At 39.2% G+C, this 19,068-nt stretch overlaps 1 protein-coding gene across 1 annotated transcript in view; it reads right to left on the reverse strand.

The window, feature by feature from the left end:
* Positions 1 to 18,832, reverse strand: part of RLF (RLF zinc finger) — an 87,608-nt gene extending 68,776 nt beyond the window's left edge. Inside the window, exon 1 of the mRNA XM_036102849.2 lies at positions 18,551 to 18,832. Within this exon, the coding sequence (XP_035958742.2) occupies positions 18,551 to 18,787 (237 nt within the window). The 5' untranslated portion in view covers positions 18,788 to 18,832. The remainder of the gene's footprint in view (positions 1 to 18,550) is intronic.
* Between the last annotated feature and the right edge of the window lie 236 nt (positions 18,833 to 19,068).

Genomic DNA, 19,068 nt, shown 5'->3' on the forward strand with positions numbered 1-19,068 from the left:
CACATTGTTGGTGGGAATGTAAAATGATACAACTACTCTGAAAAACCTGTCATGTGATCCAGCCATTCCACTTAGGTATTTACCCAAGAGAAAGCATTTGTCCACACAAAGACTCATACATAAATGTTCACAGCTACTTTATTTGTAATAGCCAAAAACTAGAAATAAGCCAAATGTCTATCAACAGGTGAATGAGCAAATCATGACAGAACCATACAATACCCAGCAAGAAAACATATTAACTAGTAATATAAACTTGAATTTCAAAATAATTATACTAAGTGAAAGAAGCCAAAGACACTGCAGAGTTTTATTTATATAAAATTCTTAAAAATGCAATCTAACCTATAGAGACAGAAAGCAGATCAATAGTTGAGTGATGGTGGCAAGATGGTAGGGAAAGAGGAAATGCAATGGAGTGAGAAGGAACTTCTAGGGGTGATGGATATACTCATTATCTTGATTATGGTGATGATTTCATGGGTGTTTGGATATGCCAAAGCTTACCAAATTGAACATTTTAACTACGAGCAGTTTATTGTATGTCAATTATAATTCAACAACGCCGGGTTTTTTTTAAGATTTTATTTATTTCACAGAGAGACAGCGAGAGAGGGAACACAAGCAGGGGGAGGGGGGAGGGAGAAGCAGGCTTCCCGCTGAGCAGGGAGCCCAATGTGGGGCTTGATCCCAGGACCCTGGGATCATGATCTGAGCTGAAGGCAGACGCTTAATGACTGAGCCACCCAGGTACCCCGAACAACACTGTTTTTAAAAAACATAAGGGCCACAGGGCGCCTGGCTGGCTCAGTCGGTGGAATGTGTGACTCTTGATCTCAGGGTTGTAAGTTCGAGCCCCACATTGGGCGTAGAGATCCACACCCAATGTGGGGCTTGAACTCACGACCCCGAGATCAAGACCTAAGCTGAGATCAAGAGTGGGACACTTAATTGACTAAACCAACTAGGTGCACCAAAAATAAAATGAAGACATATGGGCCAAAAGTACACAAAATCATAAAAGGAATTTAAATAAATTTTTTTTTCAACTGTCAGATTTATAATTTTTACTGCAAAAAATAGAAAACTTTGGTGCATAAATATAAAAAATGAAACGATAAACTGGAGAGAAGATAACCCTAAGGTATATGACCAGCAAAAGATTTATGTCTAACATACATAATTTCATAAAAACTGTAAAGAAGAAGTTGGGGTAAAAAAAAAAAAAAGAAAGAAAAAGTCAGGGATCCTCGGTGGCTCAGGTGGTTAAGTGGCCAACTCTTGATTTCGGCTTAGGTCATGATCTCAGAGTCGTGAAACTGAGCCCTACATTGGTCTCCGCGCTCTGCTTGTCCCTCTCCCTCCCTGCACTTGTGTGCGCTCTCTGTCTCTCTCACAAAAAAATAAATAAAATCTTAAAAAAAAAAAAAAGGTAAAGAAAAAGACAAATAAGGGGTGCCTAGTTGGCTCAGTCAGTTTAGCATGCAAATCTTGATCTTGGGGTTCTGAGTTCAAGCCCCATGTTGGGTGTGGAGATTACTTAAAAATAAAATCTTAGATAAAATACAATGGCAAATAACCCAACTAAAAGATAATCAAAAGCAATTCACAGAAGAGGAAATATGAATAGCAATAAATATAACTAAACGGGTAACTCCTTACAAGTAAACAGGAAAAAAAATTAAAACCACAATGAGATACCGCAGTCAACCCACGCGAATGGCTAAAATTTAACTACACTGAGTATTGGCAAGAATGTGGGGCAATGTTAACTTTCATACACTGGTAACTGGCATAAACTGCTACAGATACTTCGGAGAATAACTTGGCAGTATTTATTATAGTTGAAGGCAGGTCTATATATGAACCCAGAAACTCCACTTTAAGCATATACCCTGAAGAGATTTTTGTACCCATGTATCAAGATATATTGGAAAGATGTCCACCCCAACAGTTAATGTAAATAAATGCCTCTAAATCCATTAATAAAAGAATGGACAAATGAATTATAATATATTTACATAATAAGACACTACACGCCACTGAACAACGAATGTGCCAAAGCTACACATACCAATATAGATAAATCTTAGAAACATTATGTTGAATTTATTTTTCCATTATGTTGAACTTAAAAAGCTTCTGAAGAATACATATAGTACAGCATTTAAGTAAAGCTGAAAAATACATAAAATACTACAGACTGTATTAAAATGCACAAATGCTAAGTAAAGAGATGCAGGAGAATGATTAAATACCAAAATCAGGATGGTGGTGGGAGATAAAAGAATCTGTGAAAGGGTACATAGGTAGCTTCATCATTTAATTTCTTAGGTCATGTTCATTTTATACACTCTTTACTGCTTTGTATGTTGGAGGTATTTGACTTTTAACATATGCTTCAAAGTTCTGAGCAAAACTGGTTTTCAACCTAGATTCTTACACCAAGCCTAACACAAACAAGAGACAGGAGAGATCTCAGAAAGCTATCAGAGGGTATTCCTTCAGACCCAAAGTAAAGGAGTAAAAGGAGAAAAAGACTCAAGGGCTAGGGAAACAGAGAGGAGGGAGAGAAGCAAAGACAAGTACTGAAACAACAGCTGATAAAATGAAAATTAATTTAAAAGGGTTAACAGGTGGGGCACCTGGCTGGCTCAGTCGGTTGAGAATACAACTCCTGATCTTGGGGTTGTAAGTTTGAGCCCCATGCTGGGTGTAGAGATTACTTAAAAATATTTTTTTAAATAAAATAAAAATAAAAGGGTAACAGGTTAAGTACAAACCATATAAAAATACAAGAAACAAAGTGAATGTCCCACTAATTCATGCAACACATAACACTTTAGTAATTCTTTCAAAACTTTTTCGATACATCACTGCTTTATATCTTGGATATCCTTTTATACTAATACATATAGCACTACCTTATCATCTGTTTAAATTTTATTTGAAAAAATACTGAAATACAACAAAAGAGTAAAATTCACCTGCAATCCTACCACTTTAAAATTCTGTATGCAATAAAGAGGTGAAAAATCACACTTGTATTCCACCTAATTCCACTCCCAATTCCCCACCTCCAAATAACCCCTATAAATAATTTGGTACAAATGCCTTAGGTACATAAACAAAAGCTTTCCAATTCTTTGTAATAATCTCCTGGACTCAAATATCTTATGGTTTGGGAACGTTCAAAGGGTACTTATTTTTTGGCATTTCCAAACCTAAAATATGAAAGATTTCTGGCATTCCTACCTCCCTTAAATTAGTAAGGTCTTCCCTTCTTAACTGTATACTTGCTTCCAATTTTTTAGTTTGGCAACCAAGACCAATGAAGCTGACTATAGAAAAGTGGCATGGAAAATCATTTCTTTATAATCTATATCAATTGGAAAAGAACAATAATGTTTATTCAAAACCATTTATGTTAGACCTCAAAATTATTACGCAATCATTAAGCATGGAATTGTCTCACGCTCCTCTTACCTAAGGACAAACTAATTTGAAGGTGGATAAATAATCAAACACTGACTACGGCTCTATTGTATCAATAAGCAAAGATAACATAAAAATTGTTTAATGTTTATCTTCTCCACTAGACAATAAACTAGGAAGGCAAGAACCACACACATCTGTTTTTTCATCATTGTAGACCAGAACCCAGCATACTGAGTAGTATATAGCAGGTATTCTGTAATTACTTGCTTTTGATGCTTTGTACTATTATTAAAGGATTTGCTAACTTATTTTTGAAGTTTGATTAAGACAGTTTTTCAGATACATATCTTTGATGAGAGTAAAATACAACTGTATACTAAAATTCGGGGGTGCCTGGGTGGCTCAGTGTAGGTGAAGTGTCTGCCTTCAGCTCAGGTCATGATCCTGGGGTCCTGGGATTGAGCCCCATGTCAGGTTCCCTGCTCAGCAGGGAGTCTGCTTCTCCTTCTCCCTCTGCCCCTCCCCCCATTTATGCATTCTCTCTCTCTCAAATAAATAAAATCTTTTTTAAAAGTTCTAAATAAATAAAAATAAATAAATAAATAAAACAAATTCAACTTATTTGGTTCCAGATTCTCACTGCTTCATTCAAATCCTATAAAGGAGAGCAGCATAATGTTGACCAAACTGCACTTCTGGGAATTTTTAAAAGGAAATGGTTAGATCCTATTTTTTAGGTGGGTGTTCACATCAGATTAATGATGCACTAGCCATGAATTTTGTTTGGTGGCAAATAAATATGTCAATGTTCAGAATTTTACTGATATTATATTTTGATCCTCAGCCTACATCTTTTCCCCTTAAAAGTTTTAAGCTGGAAAGGGAGTGAACAAGATAACTTCTAAAGTTCTTCCCTCAAACATATGATTATGAAAACATGACCACCTTTTACCCAGGGACTCAAACCCAATGTGTTACAAATTCAAATCACTTTTGATATGTATGGATTTCAATAAAATGAAATACATAATTTAAATGCCAAACAATAAACCAAGTTAAAACCAATAATCAAATGAATCCAAAAAATTGTATATAGAATGATCTGTTAGTTACAACAGGTCAAACTCATTACATCCACTATATATGGATCCATATTGTTTCAACATAAAAAAAATTTACTGTAAATTACACTTCTAGTCTACAAAGCTCATCACAGGCTCTCTGAATCTAAACCCATACTGCAAATGCTCTATAAACATCTAGGAAACTTTTTTTTTTCAATGAGCTGTACATCAACAGGAAAATGGTGGAAAGCTGCCCTCCATGAAATTTTTTTTATTTTTTTTAAGATTTTATTTATTTGCGAAAGAGAGAATGAGAGACAGAGAGCAGGAGAGGGAGGAGGGTCAGAGGCAGAAGCAGACTCCCCGCTGAGCAGGGAGCCAGGTGCGGGACTTGATCCCGGGACTCCAGGATCATGACCTGAGCCGAAGGCAGTCACTTAACCAACTGAGCCACCCAGGCGCCCCATGAAATACTTCTTTAAAACATTATTCAGGATGGGCACCTGGGTGGCTCAGTTGGTTGGGTGACTGCCTTCAGCTTGGATCATGATCCTGGAGTCCCGGGATCAAGTCCCGCATCGGGCTCCCTGCTCAGCGGGGAGTCTGCTTCTCCCTCTCCCGCTCCTCCCTCTCATGCTCACTCTCTCTCTCTCTCTCTCTCAAATAAATAAATAAAATCTTAAAAAAAAAAAAAAAAAACATTATTCAGGATGGAAAGGAAATAAAGAAATTGACACACTGGGTACCTATCTGCTACCAAAACCTATGCTCACGGTAGTGTTATACTGTCCCACTTGATAATCACAACCACCTATCGGGGAACTTTCCATTACCCCCAAATTTTATAACAAGAAAAAGATCCAAGGCAATGTTTAAGGTCACAAGAATGTTAGAATGAGGATTTATTTTTTTAGTATTTTATTTATTTATTTGACAGAGAGAGAGCACAAACAGGGAGAGCAGCAGGCAGAGGGAGAGGGAGAAGCAGGTCCCCCCGCAGAGGAGGGAGCTCAATCCCAGGACACTGGGATCATGACCTGAGCCGAAGGCAGACGCTCAACGGACTGAGCCACCCAGGCGCCCCTAGAATGAGGATTTAGAGTGAAATCGCCTAACTTCAAATCTACTTTCTACTGAATATGCTATCCATTTCATAAGACAATAAAACATAAGACTGACCAAATCTGATGTATCCACATTTACTGTTAGATCTTTATGGGATAATTTTGTTCTACATTTAATATTCTCATTTAGCAAGTCCCTTAAACACTGAAATAAAGATTTCACTCTGAAGGAAAAAGCCAAATAAGGATAATGAACATAGCTAATGTAAACAAATAACTTCAGTTCAAATTAGTAGAGTGGTTTCCACTGTGTGGGCATTTATACTAGAGGGATAAGTAATATCCCACTGGGGGCAGAAATATAGTATTAACACTTTAAATGATTTTCAAAAACTTTATCACTTTTTTTTTTTTTTTAAAGATTTGAGAGAGAGCAGGACAGGGGTGAGGGGCTGAGTGAGAAGCAGACTCCCCGCTGAGCATAAAGTCTGATGCAGGGCTCAGTCCCAGGACCCTGATATCATGACCTGAGCCGAAGGCACATGCTTAACCGAATGAGCCACCCAGTCGCCCCAAAAATTTCATCACTTTTATATTTTTCTGTGATTGCTTATAACATAGGTACTGCATAAATAAAACATTTATTATTCATTTATTTCAATAAGGATACACAAATGTTTGGAGACGACTTAGAAAATAGTCCTTAGCAAATGTTTCTCAACAGAATTATATAATTTTGAAGGAGAATCAAACCTTAAAGATTATCTCATTTTTTTTTTCCCTTTCTTTTAAATTTTATTTTATTATGTTATGTTAGTCACCATACAATACATCATTAGTTTTTGATATAGTGAGATTATCTCATTTAAGCAGCAATTTGAAGCCCCCAAAACAAACTGATTTGGCCCAAGGTCATACATCCACTCAGTGGCACATTATTTGAAAACTTATCAAAATAACAATACAAGAAAAAGTTAGCTAATGGAAAGCATTAGGGTCTTTCCAGTTATTCAGGTATGACTTAGTCTTCCTAGAGTCTAGTAGCACTGGTATATAAAACATCAATATATGTTTGCTGGAAATGAGTACACGGACATTTCTCACAGCAACAATCAATCACTAATTTGTATCATATATTCCAATGGCTTCAGGTTAGGCTGCAACTAACTATGCGTCTTGAGAACCTCAAAGCAGCATGGAATCTTAAGTTTACATGATCGGGGCGCCTGGGTGGCTCAGTCGTTAAGCGTCTGCCTTCAGCTCAGGTCATGATTCCAGGTCCTGGGATCGAGCCCCACATAGGGCTCCCTGCTCGGCAGGAAGCCTGCTTCTCCCTCTCCCACTCCCACTGCTGGTATTCCCTCTATCTCTGTGTCTCTCTCTGTCAAATAAATAAATAAAATCTTTAAAAAAAAAAAAAAAGATTACATGATCACACTCAATGATTAAACAATCACATTTTAATGACTTTCAACTAGTAACATTTTAAAATACAGGTATGTAAAAAAAAAAGTAAAGACAAACCTCAAAAGGGAAAAAATTCAAATATCTAATACATGTGAAAAAGCATGCAAATGCTGTTAAAATGAAAATTAGTAAAATGGTATAAGAGCAATTATTTGCCACTATCAGACTGGCCAATATTAAAAAGTTTAGTAACACCAGAGTTACCAAGGATATAGTCAAACAGAGACTCCCAAACACTACTGATAGGAGTACATATGCAACTTCTTGTAGCCAGTATCCAGCAAAATTTAAAATAAACATTCTCTTTAACACAGTAATTTCAATTCCAAGACTTTATGCTATAGGTATTAATAACCACTGCTTAATGTTTAAGGATGTTCAATGCAACCTTATTTATGATAACAATAAAGAACACAATGGCTTAATTATGATACATGCTCAACATGTGTTGATATAGAAAATTGTTCTCAATATATTAAATTAAAACCTAAACTGCAGATTTGAGTTTTTAAGAATACACAAGAGATTTAACTCTTCTGGGGAGTGACTGGAGGGACTGAGGGGGCAGAAGAGGGCTTTTACTTTTTTCCTTAAGCCTTCCTATAACATTATATATTTTGAGCATGCTTTTATAGTTAATTTTTTTTTTTTTTCAGTTAAAAGAGTGTTGAGGGGCGCCTGGGTGGCTCAGTCCTTAAGCATCTGGCTTAGGCTGGGGTCGTGATCCTGGGGTCCTAGGATCTAGCCCCACATGGGGCTCTCTGCTCAGCGGGAAGCCTGCTTCTCCCTCTCCCACTCCCCCTGCTTGTGTTCCCTCCCTCTCTGTCAAAAAAAAAAGAGTGTTGAAGGGGGTGCTTGGGTGGCTCAGTCAGTTAAGCGGCTGCCTTTGGGTCAGGTCATGATCCCAGGGTCCTGGGATTGAGCCCCGCATCAGGCTCCCTCTGCTCAGCAGGGTGCCTGCTTCTCCCTCTGCCCCTCCCCCCACTTGTGTTCTCTCTGTCTCTCAAATAAATAAAAATCTTTAAAAAATAAATAATTTTATTTTTTAAAAAGTGTTGAAGGCTTTGCTACCTGCAGAATTTAAAATCAAGGTAGTTTTCAATGGAATACTATGCAGTTTTTTCTAAAATAGTAAATGTGTGTATTCCACAAGAAAGATGTCTGTAATATATTGTGTTAATATACAAGCTCGACACTATTTTTCTAAAAATATGTACATATATAGAAAAATTCTGTAAGTATACATTCCCAAACTGTTAACCTAAGAAAACTATTAACCTAGAAAAACATAATACTGAAGTATAAGGGTGTGACAGTTTTCATCCTTTACTCTCTTCTTTTACATTGTTCTAATTTTTTTAAACAATCAGAATGTATTTATGAATTGCTTGGACAATTAAAAATTCCAATCTTTAAGCAATCTTGAGAAAGAAAAACAAAGCTGGAGATAGCATTAATTCCAGATTTCACAAAGCTGTGAAAGCTTTTACAAAGCTGTAGTAATCAAAACAGTATGATACTGGCACAAATACAGGCATATAGATCAATGGAACAGAAAAAAGAGCCCAGAAATAAAGCCACGCTTATGTGGTCAATTAATCTATGATGATGGGGGCAAGAATATACAATGGGGAAAAGACAGTCTCTTCAATAAATGGTGCTGGGCGGGGCACCTGGGTGGCTCAGTCGGTAAGCGTCTGCCTTCGGCTCAGGTCATGATCCCAGGGTCCTGGGATTGAGCCCCGCATCAGGCTCCCTGCTCAGCGGGAAGCCTGCTTCTCTCTCTCCCACTCCCCCTGCCTGTGTTCCCTCTCTCGCTGTGTCTCTCTCTGTCAAATAAATAAAATCTTAAAAAAAAAAAAAAAAAGAACTTATACAACGGAACACCAAAAAAGCAAATAATCCAATTAAAAAATGGGTAAGGGACCTAAACAGACATTTCTCCAAAGAAAACACACATATGGTCAACAGACACATGAAAAATTGCTCAACAGCTCTAATTATCAGGGAAATGCAAATCAAAGCTGCAAGGATACCACCTTACGTCTATCAGAATGGCTACAATCAAAAAGACAAGAAATGACAAGTGCTGGTGAGGATGTGGGGAAAAAAAGGAACCCTTGTACATGTGGTAATGTAAATTGGTATAGCAAATTTTTTTCCACACTATGGAAAACAGTATGGAAGCTCCTCAAAAAGTAAAAATGGGGTAGGGGGGAGTAAAAATAGAAGTAGGTATGACCCAATAATTCCACTTCTGGGTATTTTCCCAGGGAAAACAAAAGCACTAACTCAAAAAGATAAATACGCCCCTATGCTTACTACAGCATTATTTACAATAACCAAGATATGGAAACAACTTAAGTGTCCATCAACAGACAAATGCATATACATACATATAATGGAATATTACACAGCCATAAAAAAGGATAAGATCTTGCTATTTGTGACAACATGGTTGGATCTAGAGGGTATGGTGCTAAGTGAAATAGGGCAGACTGAGAAAGACAAATAACACAGGATTTCACTCTCATGTGGATTCTAAAAAACAAAACAAATGAATAAACAAAAAGGAGAATCAGACATATAAATACAGAGAACAAACAGATGGTTGCCAGAGGGAAGAGGAGGTAGGACAATGGAAATAAAGGGTGAAGGGGAGTGGGAGATACAGGCTTTTGGTTATAGAATGGATAAGTCATGGGAATAAAAGACAGCATAGGGAATATACTCAATGACACTGTAATAACGTGTATGGTGACAGATGGTAGCTACACTTGTGAGCATAGCATAACATATAGAGAATTTGAATCACTATTTTGTACACCTGAAACTAATGTAATGCTGTCAACTATACTCAAAATTTTTTTAATTTTAATACTTATATATACACACATACTGTATACATATTTTTCCAAAAATCAGACTGAAACACCAGTGAGATTACATAGTGGTTTCACTTTCTTCATTTATACATCCTGTCTTAAGCTTTTAGAATGAGCACATATAAGAATCACAAAAAATTTTTAATGTAAATATTTAGGCTTTTTAAAAGATTTTAGAATTTATTTACTTGAGAGAGGAAGAGAGAGAGTGTGCAGGCACGAGCAGGGGTGGGGGGTGGGGGGGAGGAGCAGAGGGAGAGGGAGAAGCCTGATGCAGGGCTTGATCCCAGGACCTTGAGATCATGACCTGAGCCGAAGGCAGACGCTTAACCAACTGAGCCACCTAGTGGCCCCCATATTGAGTTTTATTACTTTAAGATACCTTATGTATTTTAAGCATACATATTTAAAAAGCAAACTAAAGAAAATGAAAGCACAATTAAAAATATGCCTATTTTATACAACTATATATCATAAAAATGCAATTTCAAAACTAGGCCATTCATTCTATCATATCATATCTATCATACACGTAATAATTCCTACGTGTGTCCGTATTAATAAAGCATTATTGTGCTGGCTAATGTTACACGCTTAGGCTATTTCCTTGGGAGTAAAAATACTATGCAATCAAATGTCAGCACAATAACCTAATAGATCCCCCCCAAAAAAGGACAAGCAAGGCATTAAAAAAACATATTAAAGAATTCAAACATAGCACAAAAATGAGAAGAAATAGACAAACACATTTGTAGTTCTCCAGCTAGCTATGTTGCAGAAATACAGGTAAAACTAAATGAATAACCCTGAACTCAAGATATGTCTGAAATAGGGGCGCCTGGGTGGCTCTGTCATTAAGCGTCTGCCTTCAGCTCAGGTCATGATCCCAGGGTCCTGGGATCGAGCCCCGCATCGGGCTCCCTGCTCTGCGGGAAGCCTGCTTCTCCCTTTCCCACCTCCCCACTTGTGTTCCCTCTCTTGCTGTCTCTCTCTCTCTCTGTCAAAATAAATAAATAAAATCTTTAAAAAAAAAAAAAAGATAGGTCTGAAATAGAATTCAATCTCAATTTCCAAAAAATTACAATACATGGAAATATTTTTCATATGGGACAGTAAGTATAATTCAAAACCTGCAAAAACTTTGAAGGGAAATTTTTTCATAAAAAGCTCATAGTCATGTTTTAGGCTGTAACTGGGGAATCAAAATTCAGTGGTATGCAGACATAAAGCAATCCACTCTTCCCCAGTGATTTACTTTGCTATAATGAAAGAAAAACATATGATAGGGGGTGATACCAGGTTTAGAACACGGCAAAATGTTAAATGTTCTGGACCGGCTAAGTTTGGCAAATGCTGCACAACACTTAATGCTCTCTAGGAGACTCACAGTGCATCCTAACATATATAAGACGACACATTAAAAAACATTTATCCCAACTTATATGAACATACAATCCTTACTTCAAGAAGTACTTACTAATACACAGAACTCATGGAACAAAACACAGTTTAGGAAATGCTGATATAGGAAAAAGAGCATGGACTTAGGAGTCTGAAGACTGCCACAGCTTACTAACTGTGTGACCCTGGGGAAGTTACTTTATTTCCCTGAGTCTCAGTTTTCTATCTGTAAAATGAAAATAACACCATCTAGGGGCGCCTGGGTGGCTCAGTCGTTAAGCGTCTGCCTTCGGCTCAGGTCATGATCCCAGGGTCCTGGGATCGAGCCCCGCATCGGGCTCCCTGCTTGGCGGGAGGCCTGCTTCTCCCTCTCCCACTCCCCCGCTTGTGTTCCTGCTCTCACTAACTCTCTCTCTTTGCCAAATAAATAAATAAAATCTTTAAAAAAAAAAAAAAAGAAAATAATACCATCTACCTGAGTGCTTGGCACATAAAAGATTGACTAATAAGTAAATAAACAGTCCCTCTAATTTTTCACATAATGGCTTATAAGCTGGCTTTAGTGAGCAATGAAAGCTTGAGGGATCTTTTTATACCATCTTGCCCAATCCCTTATCTATGTACAAGTTTTCAAGTTTGATGTCAATCATATCCAAAATGAATGTTTCAATCTGGCTAAGCAAACCCTGTTAAAAAAGGGGGGGGGGGGCTTTACTTTAAATATTTGTGGAATATAGATAACCATGGGAAATTCTTAAAAAGCATAAATAAAATTAATTTCTACTCTTTTATTTTAAAGATTTTATTTACTTATTCATGAGAGACAGAGAGAGAGGCAGAGGGAGAAGCAGGTTCCCCACTGAGCAGGGAGCCCGACGCAGGACTCGAACTCGATCCCAGGACCCCCGGATCATGACCTGAGCCGAAGGCAGACGCTTAACCATCTGAGCCACCCAGGCGCCCTAATTTCTACTCTTTAGTAATCAAGATAACAAAGAATAAGACCGGATCCCTACTGGGAAGCAACATAAACTGGCTAACCAAAACATGTCCCTATTTCTTAATAAAGACAGGTAAGACTTGTTACTCTCAAGAAGTCTAGTCAGGGATTTAAGGAAGGGAGGAGATAAAAGATCAACAAATCTTGACTGAATACCCAGTAAGTGTCAGCGACAATTCTAGGCACTGGGTAAACAAGAGAGTCAACACCCTCATGATGCTTACATTCCAGATGCAGAGACAGACAGACAGACAGACATATTTGTCATAGACATCAGATAATAGCTGGTGATTTAAAGAAACAGAAAGCAGTGTTAAGGAGTTGGAAGATGGGGAAGCCTTAAGATAAGATAGTCAAGAAGGCCTCTGGGAGAGGTGACAGGTGTCTACAACTAAGTGAAAACAAAGCACACTTTAGTTTACCAATGCCTTTGCAGGCTTGAAATAAATGGTGCTTTGTATTAGACTTTTTATTAACATTGTTCAGAAGAGCATGATCCACAGGTAGACACAGGAATCACTACTATAAAAGAGACTGGGTGGTACCAAGTACATGACAGCATCCAAAGTTCTCACTGCTTCACAAGTCACATTTATAATTACATTTTGGTCATAATGCAGTGCAATGCTAGCTTCTGCCATTATAACTACCTGTCATCTAGTCTCTAGACATCTCCCAAGAGAAGGCAGCACAAAAAAGAAAAGGTAAAGTATTAAAAATCCTTTAAAATAAAGAGCAAGAGCTCGAGTTTTCATGACCACCAATCTCAAGGAGTTAGGAAGACTGATTCCTCTCCAGCTCAACATCTTCAAACTGTTATCTTACTAGGTTGCTAACTCTTCCTCAATACTATAATGCCTCCAATTTTCTCCCTCCAACAACATTACTCATTCCACCGATGTAAATGTGTACATTATTATATGAATGTAGGCTAAGTTGACAAGTTATGTTTCCAAGAAATGAGCCAAGTGTCCTCTCCTGTTCCTTTACAGTAATTTCTTATGATAAAGTTGCTTTTTAACATACCAGATTTTACATCAAGTGTTCCTTTTGAAGTACTTACCTCTTGAGTATATCATGAAGTTCTACATATAATTCATTCAACAAATTAGTTTTATGCCAGGCACTGTATTAATTGCTAGGTACCAAGTATACAAAAAAGACTAAACAAGACCCCTGCTCAGGTTGGTTTACTAGTCAATAACAAGAGACAAAAAATAGAAACAACTATTCAGGTACCACACCTACATAAAAGATGTACATTAAGTGAAAGAATCACCTCATTCTGTCTGCTGAAATCAGAAAACACTTCTGAAAGACTTAATATCTGAACCTGTTCTTAAAAGATAAATAGGCAGATGGGGAAGGGAGGACCTTGAGGTTAATTAGGCCAACTGAGAGATGGATACTGTAGTGAAGGTAGACTCCCCCCCACCCCCCGCCCTGCCAAAAAAAGAAGAAGCTGGAAAGGTGGGAGCTGGGAGCTGGTAAAGGGGGAGGCAGTGTCCAGATTCTAAAAGGCTTTGTCTGCCAGGCTAGGCTAGTAAGTCAGAATTTTATCTTGTCTTTGGGGTAAGAAACTATTTAAGGGGCGCCTCGGTGGCTCAGTCGTTGAGCGTCTGCCTTCAGCTCGGGTCATGATCCCAGGGTCCTAGGATTGAGCCCCGCATCGGGCTCCCTGCTCCATGGGAGCCTGCTTCTCCCTCTCCCACTCCCCCTGCTTGTGTTCCCTCTCTCGCTGTGTCTCTCTCTGTCAAATAAATAAATAAAATTTAAAAAAAAAGAAACTATTTAAGAATTTTAGGGAATATAGTGCCTAATGAGACTATATTTACAATTTAGAAAGAATACCAAAATAGACTGTAGATGAAGCCAGTCAGAAAGCAAGAGAATTAGTGAAAACATTGCTCCACCGACATTATGAAGCCTGAACTAAGACAGTGACAGCAAGAAAAGCAAGAGTTAAAAGCATAGGTATGTACAAAGTGTCAAAAGAACACAAACATCTAAGAGGAAATTTATCTAGTGAAATCAGAGAAAGCTTCACAGGGGAGGTGGTATTTGCACTGGCCCTAAACAAGGAAAATTTGCCCTACAGAAAATGAGAGAAAAGGACAGAACAGCACAGTGAAAGGGAAAGAATGCTTAATGACCTGAGATCTTGTAAAAGTAGCAATTCTATCCTTTTGGAGATCAAGCAGTTGGTAAATATTTACTGAAAGCCTAAGACAGGCCTTGGATCTTGAAGAATCAAATGAAAATTAAGATCACCTTTCCCAAAATAACGCACTTGGAAATTCACAGGCAAAATTTTAATCACAGGAGTAACTGAGATCACATTTTGGTCCAAAAACCCCAAGTACAGTACCCCTAAATAAGAGTAGGATTATGGTGATGGGACTGGCTTGGTTAAGAGCTGAGAAGTAAACTGGGGGTAAGGTGGTGAAGACTTTTTATTCTAAAGTTAAGAAATCTGGGCAACTCGACAATTCCGGGAACATTGTTTTTTTTACAGATTATCTTATTTAGTCCATACAACAATACATTTACATGGATAACAAGTACTATTATTATTCTACTTGCCAATGAGAAAACTAAGGGTTATAGAAAGTAACATACCAAGGTCACATCTCTAGCTTAAATGGTGAAGCCAGTATGCCTATCTATTTAGACCCTTTGTACTCAGTCACTGACCTAGGAGAAACTTAAATATATACTGTAATTACTTATTTTAACATTTAAAAATCTATAAAGTCACTATTAGACTAGAACCTAGAACTGTTTCATATAAACAAGGTTTACTCATAAAACTACTTTGTCTGGTATTCTCAAAGTATAATCATTCATCCAATAATTTCAAGTTTGTTAATGTTACTTAAAAAACCTTCAAAATATGTATTACAAAGAAACTACCAGTTGTAAAACTTTAGGAATCATGATGCCCAAAATATAGCAGAAACTTGAGAGGATACTAGCAATTTTTCAACAAAACAAAGACTTGTTTTCTGAAGTTAATCTTATCCACACCATTTGGAAGACAATGTTTTCAGAAAAGGAATTAAGGGAAAGGAGGGAAAAGCCATATCCCACTGTCACTGAATACAAATGTTCACTGAATACAAGTTCATCTAAGTATCATTTTCTTAGTAACTATTACTTCTGAAGTTTCATTTTTATCATCTTCACAAACTTCTGAAAATTGAAAACATGCCCAGAATGAGACAAGCTCTCTATCCTTTCATATGTTGGTTTATTTCTTGATTTGGTGCAATTCCAAAGATAGAGCCATACTGCAAGAGCTAGAGAGAATATGGTCCCAGCCTGTTGCAGGAGGGATCTACTTGGTACAATCTAAGTCTCTGGAACACTTCTAAACTAAATACCTGATGGGGCACCTGGGTGGCTCAGTTAGTTAAGCATCTGCCTTCGGCTCAGGTCATGATCCTAGGGTTCAGGGATCAAGCCCCTAATCGGCTCCCTGCTCAGAGGGGAGTCTGTTTCTCCCTCTGCCTCTGCCCTGCCACCTGCTTGTGCTCGCACTCTCTCTCTCAAATAAATAAATAAATAAAATCTTTTAAAAACCCCAAAAAACTAAATACCTGATGAAAATACTTTTGTGGTAGTTAAGTATCCCAGAGAGCACAAGCCAAGCTACCTATCTTTACATATTAAGTGCTCCTAGAGGGCATGTTCCTATGGCTAGCACTTAGTGCGATGTCAGGCACACCACAGTGAGTGGATGAATAAATCTTATTCTGCCTTTCAAATGTGAAACCAAGAGCTATTCAACCAAATTTGAATGGTGATATTGTTCCTCCTTCATCATAAAATTATGAACAAGGACACCCTGAATTGATTTTATCTGGGCTATTGAAAAAAAAAAAGTGACAAAAATATTGTGACAAATACTGTGAAGAGTTGTATATAAACTTTCTATTCTACTGTTTGTATAAAGCATTATAAGGAGATAAAGGCCAGAAAACAAAATAAATTCCACAGGCACGGTTTGCCCAAGGTTATTAGCTAATAAGTGGTAGAGTCACAATTAGGACCCAACTAGCTCTCAATCCAATGTGCTTCCTATTATAACATATCGTCATCACAGGAACTTCTTTCTTATTTCATTTATTAGTCCAAAAAAATATTTTGGGAAAAATTTTAGGCCAAAAGGAAAACTCATAGAAAAAAATTATAAAAGTACTTTCCTTCTTAAATTCTTCTGTGCCCTTACATTTCTAGGTGTCACCAAGACTCAAGATATTAAAACATTGTTAAAATGAGATGAAAGCTGAAAGCACCAGGCATAAACAAAAAAAAAAAAAAGAAAAGAAAAAAAATACATATATGGTATCCCCTGACAAGCTTCAATTTGACTAGTTACATCCATTCTTGTTATCTTTCTAAGATAACAACACAAGCTAAGAAGGCTTCCCCCAAACCCACATTTCTTCTCCGGTCCTCCTCCTCACTCCTCCTCCTTGTCCAATTGGCTCCCCATTCTCCCAAAGCTTCAACTTTCCTTCTCATCTCTACCTTTTGGCGCTGAAATGCTCCGCTCCTCTCTCCTCCGCTCCTCTCTCCTCCCCTCCCCCAACATTCCCATGACTCATTTTTATCCTTTCAGACATAGGGGCTCCCTGGACCACCCTATCTAAAGTGGCCTCTCCCAGTTACTTCTAAGTTCATAACTACAACCCATAGTTAAACTTTTAATTTATTTTTACTAGTTAACTGTCGTTCCCATCAGGATGTCCCAGGATGGCTTTCCCCTCTCCACTGTCTCTACAACACCTCCTTTTCCATCATTACCAAAACAGTTTTTGGAAATACTGTTATTTCTATCACCTCCTCCCAACTGTAAGCTCATCAAGGGTAAGTGCTGTCTTACTCATTTCCTCAGCACTTGGTAAAGTGCCTGACACCATCCAATGCAGTCAGTAAAAGTTTGTAGAATAAATGTGTGTAGTAAAGTAGGAAGGTTCACTACTAGGGAAGAAGCAAAGAACAATTACACCTCAACACTTCCTAGTGCAGGGAAATGCTGCAGAGTGTATACATAAAAACTATAATGATACAATGTATTAGCAAGGACAAAATTCCATTTGAAGAGGTGAGATGTCTCTGGCTCAGCAGAGTGGATGAAGAAAAGCAATCAAGCAAGTCTACTTTTTATTTTCCATTGGACCAACAGAGCAAACTGTCCCCTAAAATTACAACTTTGAAACACTGCAATTTATGTAGCACACTCAACTACTCATCAAGAGTCCAAGTACCAACATACTACTATTATTTTGCATTTTCTAAGATACACCAGGTGAGGAGCAGAGGGTTGCCCTGAAACCTGGTAGAACAAACAGGATAAGTAATACTGGTGTATCTTTAAATTTATAGAGAAAAATCTCGAAGTGGCCATGGAGACCAAACTAAACATACCAATAAATATGTAACCACGGGTTAGGACCCACTACAGCACAGAAATGGTCATACCACTGCCAAAAGAGACCACACTCCACATCTTTCTCAATCCTCTTCTACTCAAAGACCGTAATAACCACTACAAGGCTCCACAGCCTCATTCCTGGTAGCACAATCCTCAAAGGAATACAGAAGAGGCGAAAAGAAGAGCTTAACAATCTCCCCTTTCCCCGCCTCAAAGAAAAAATAAATAAATAAATATAAAATAAAATAAGAAAAAAAAAAAACCAATGGGCTCCACAATCCCTAATGAGAAAGCCCTAGACGCCTTTCAAAGCCAACTGTCAGACCTTTTAGGGGCCCACATGACGTTGACTCCAAAGATAAGTCTCTGGCCCCAACACATATCTCCGGATTATTCAGGAAAACCCAGGTTTTCCAGTTTGGAGAAATGCACTCAAAAAAGGATCTCCCAGCAGGAACGAGCAATCAATCTCTCAGGAGGCAATGGCGCTCCAACCACCCGGCAGGGGGACAGGCAACGGCGACAGGGCACGGCCCTTCCAGGGAGCCGCCGGCGCCCTCCGGGCTCTCAGTCTGGCCCAGCGCAACCCGCCCTGGCGGTGGCCAAAGTCGGGCAGTGGTGAAGGGGGGCCAGCGGTCGAGCTTCCCAAGCTGGGCCTTCCCGGCCCGGGGGCGCGGCGAGACACGAAGGTGGCGCCTTTCAGCCCGGCCCCGGCTGCGGCAACGGATCCGGGGGCCTCTTCCCCTGGCCTCCCCACCCCGCCGCCCTCAGCCAGCCAGTCAGCCCCTCACCTGGCAGAAGCTCCGGCAGTAGTTCAAAGATGAGACCTCCGACACCTCCTGCTCCCTCAGCTCTGTTTCCAGCTGCCACAGACACGGTCGCAGTCCCGAGGCTCCCGGCGCCGGAGATGCAGGGCGATGACCCCGAGCCATGGACTCAGTCTCGGTTCCGTCTCCGGCTCCCGTTCCCGCCGGAGCCTCAGCCCCGGCCCCGGCGGCGACGGCGGCGTCTCCCTTTCCGTCCGCCATCTTCCCACGGCCCAGCAGCGCGTAGGCAACCAAGCCACGTGATTCAGACCTGGCCCCGCCCCCGGCCAACCGCACGTGGTGACGCACTCCTTGGCGACGCGGGCGCCGACCGGATTCCGTCACTGGGACTCAGGGTGCTCCTCCTCTCGGCGGCCTTCCTAACAGCCGCCCTGGCAACAGCTTGGAAGCAACTGGCCTCACTCTTACCTGCCTCAGCCTTTCCAGACTCTTTGGAGTCACGGAGTCACCGGGCCTGACATACATGTAGACATAACCTAGAT

Source organism: Halichoerus grypus, chromosome 5 (assembly GCF_964656455.1).
Source record: "Halichoerus grypus chromosome 5, mHalGry1.hap1.1, whole genome shotgun sequence".
NCBI lineage: Eukaryota > Metazoa > Chordata > Mammalia > Carnivora > Phocidae > Halichoerus > Halichoerus grypus.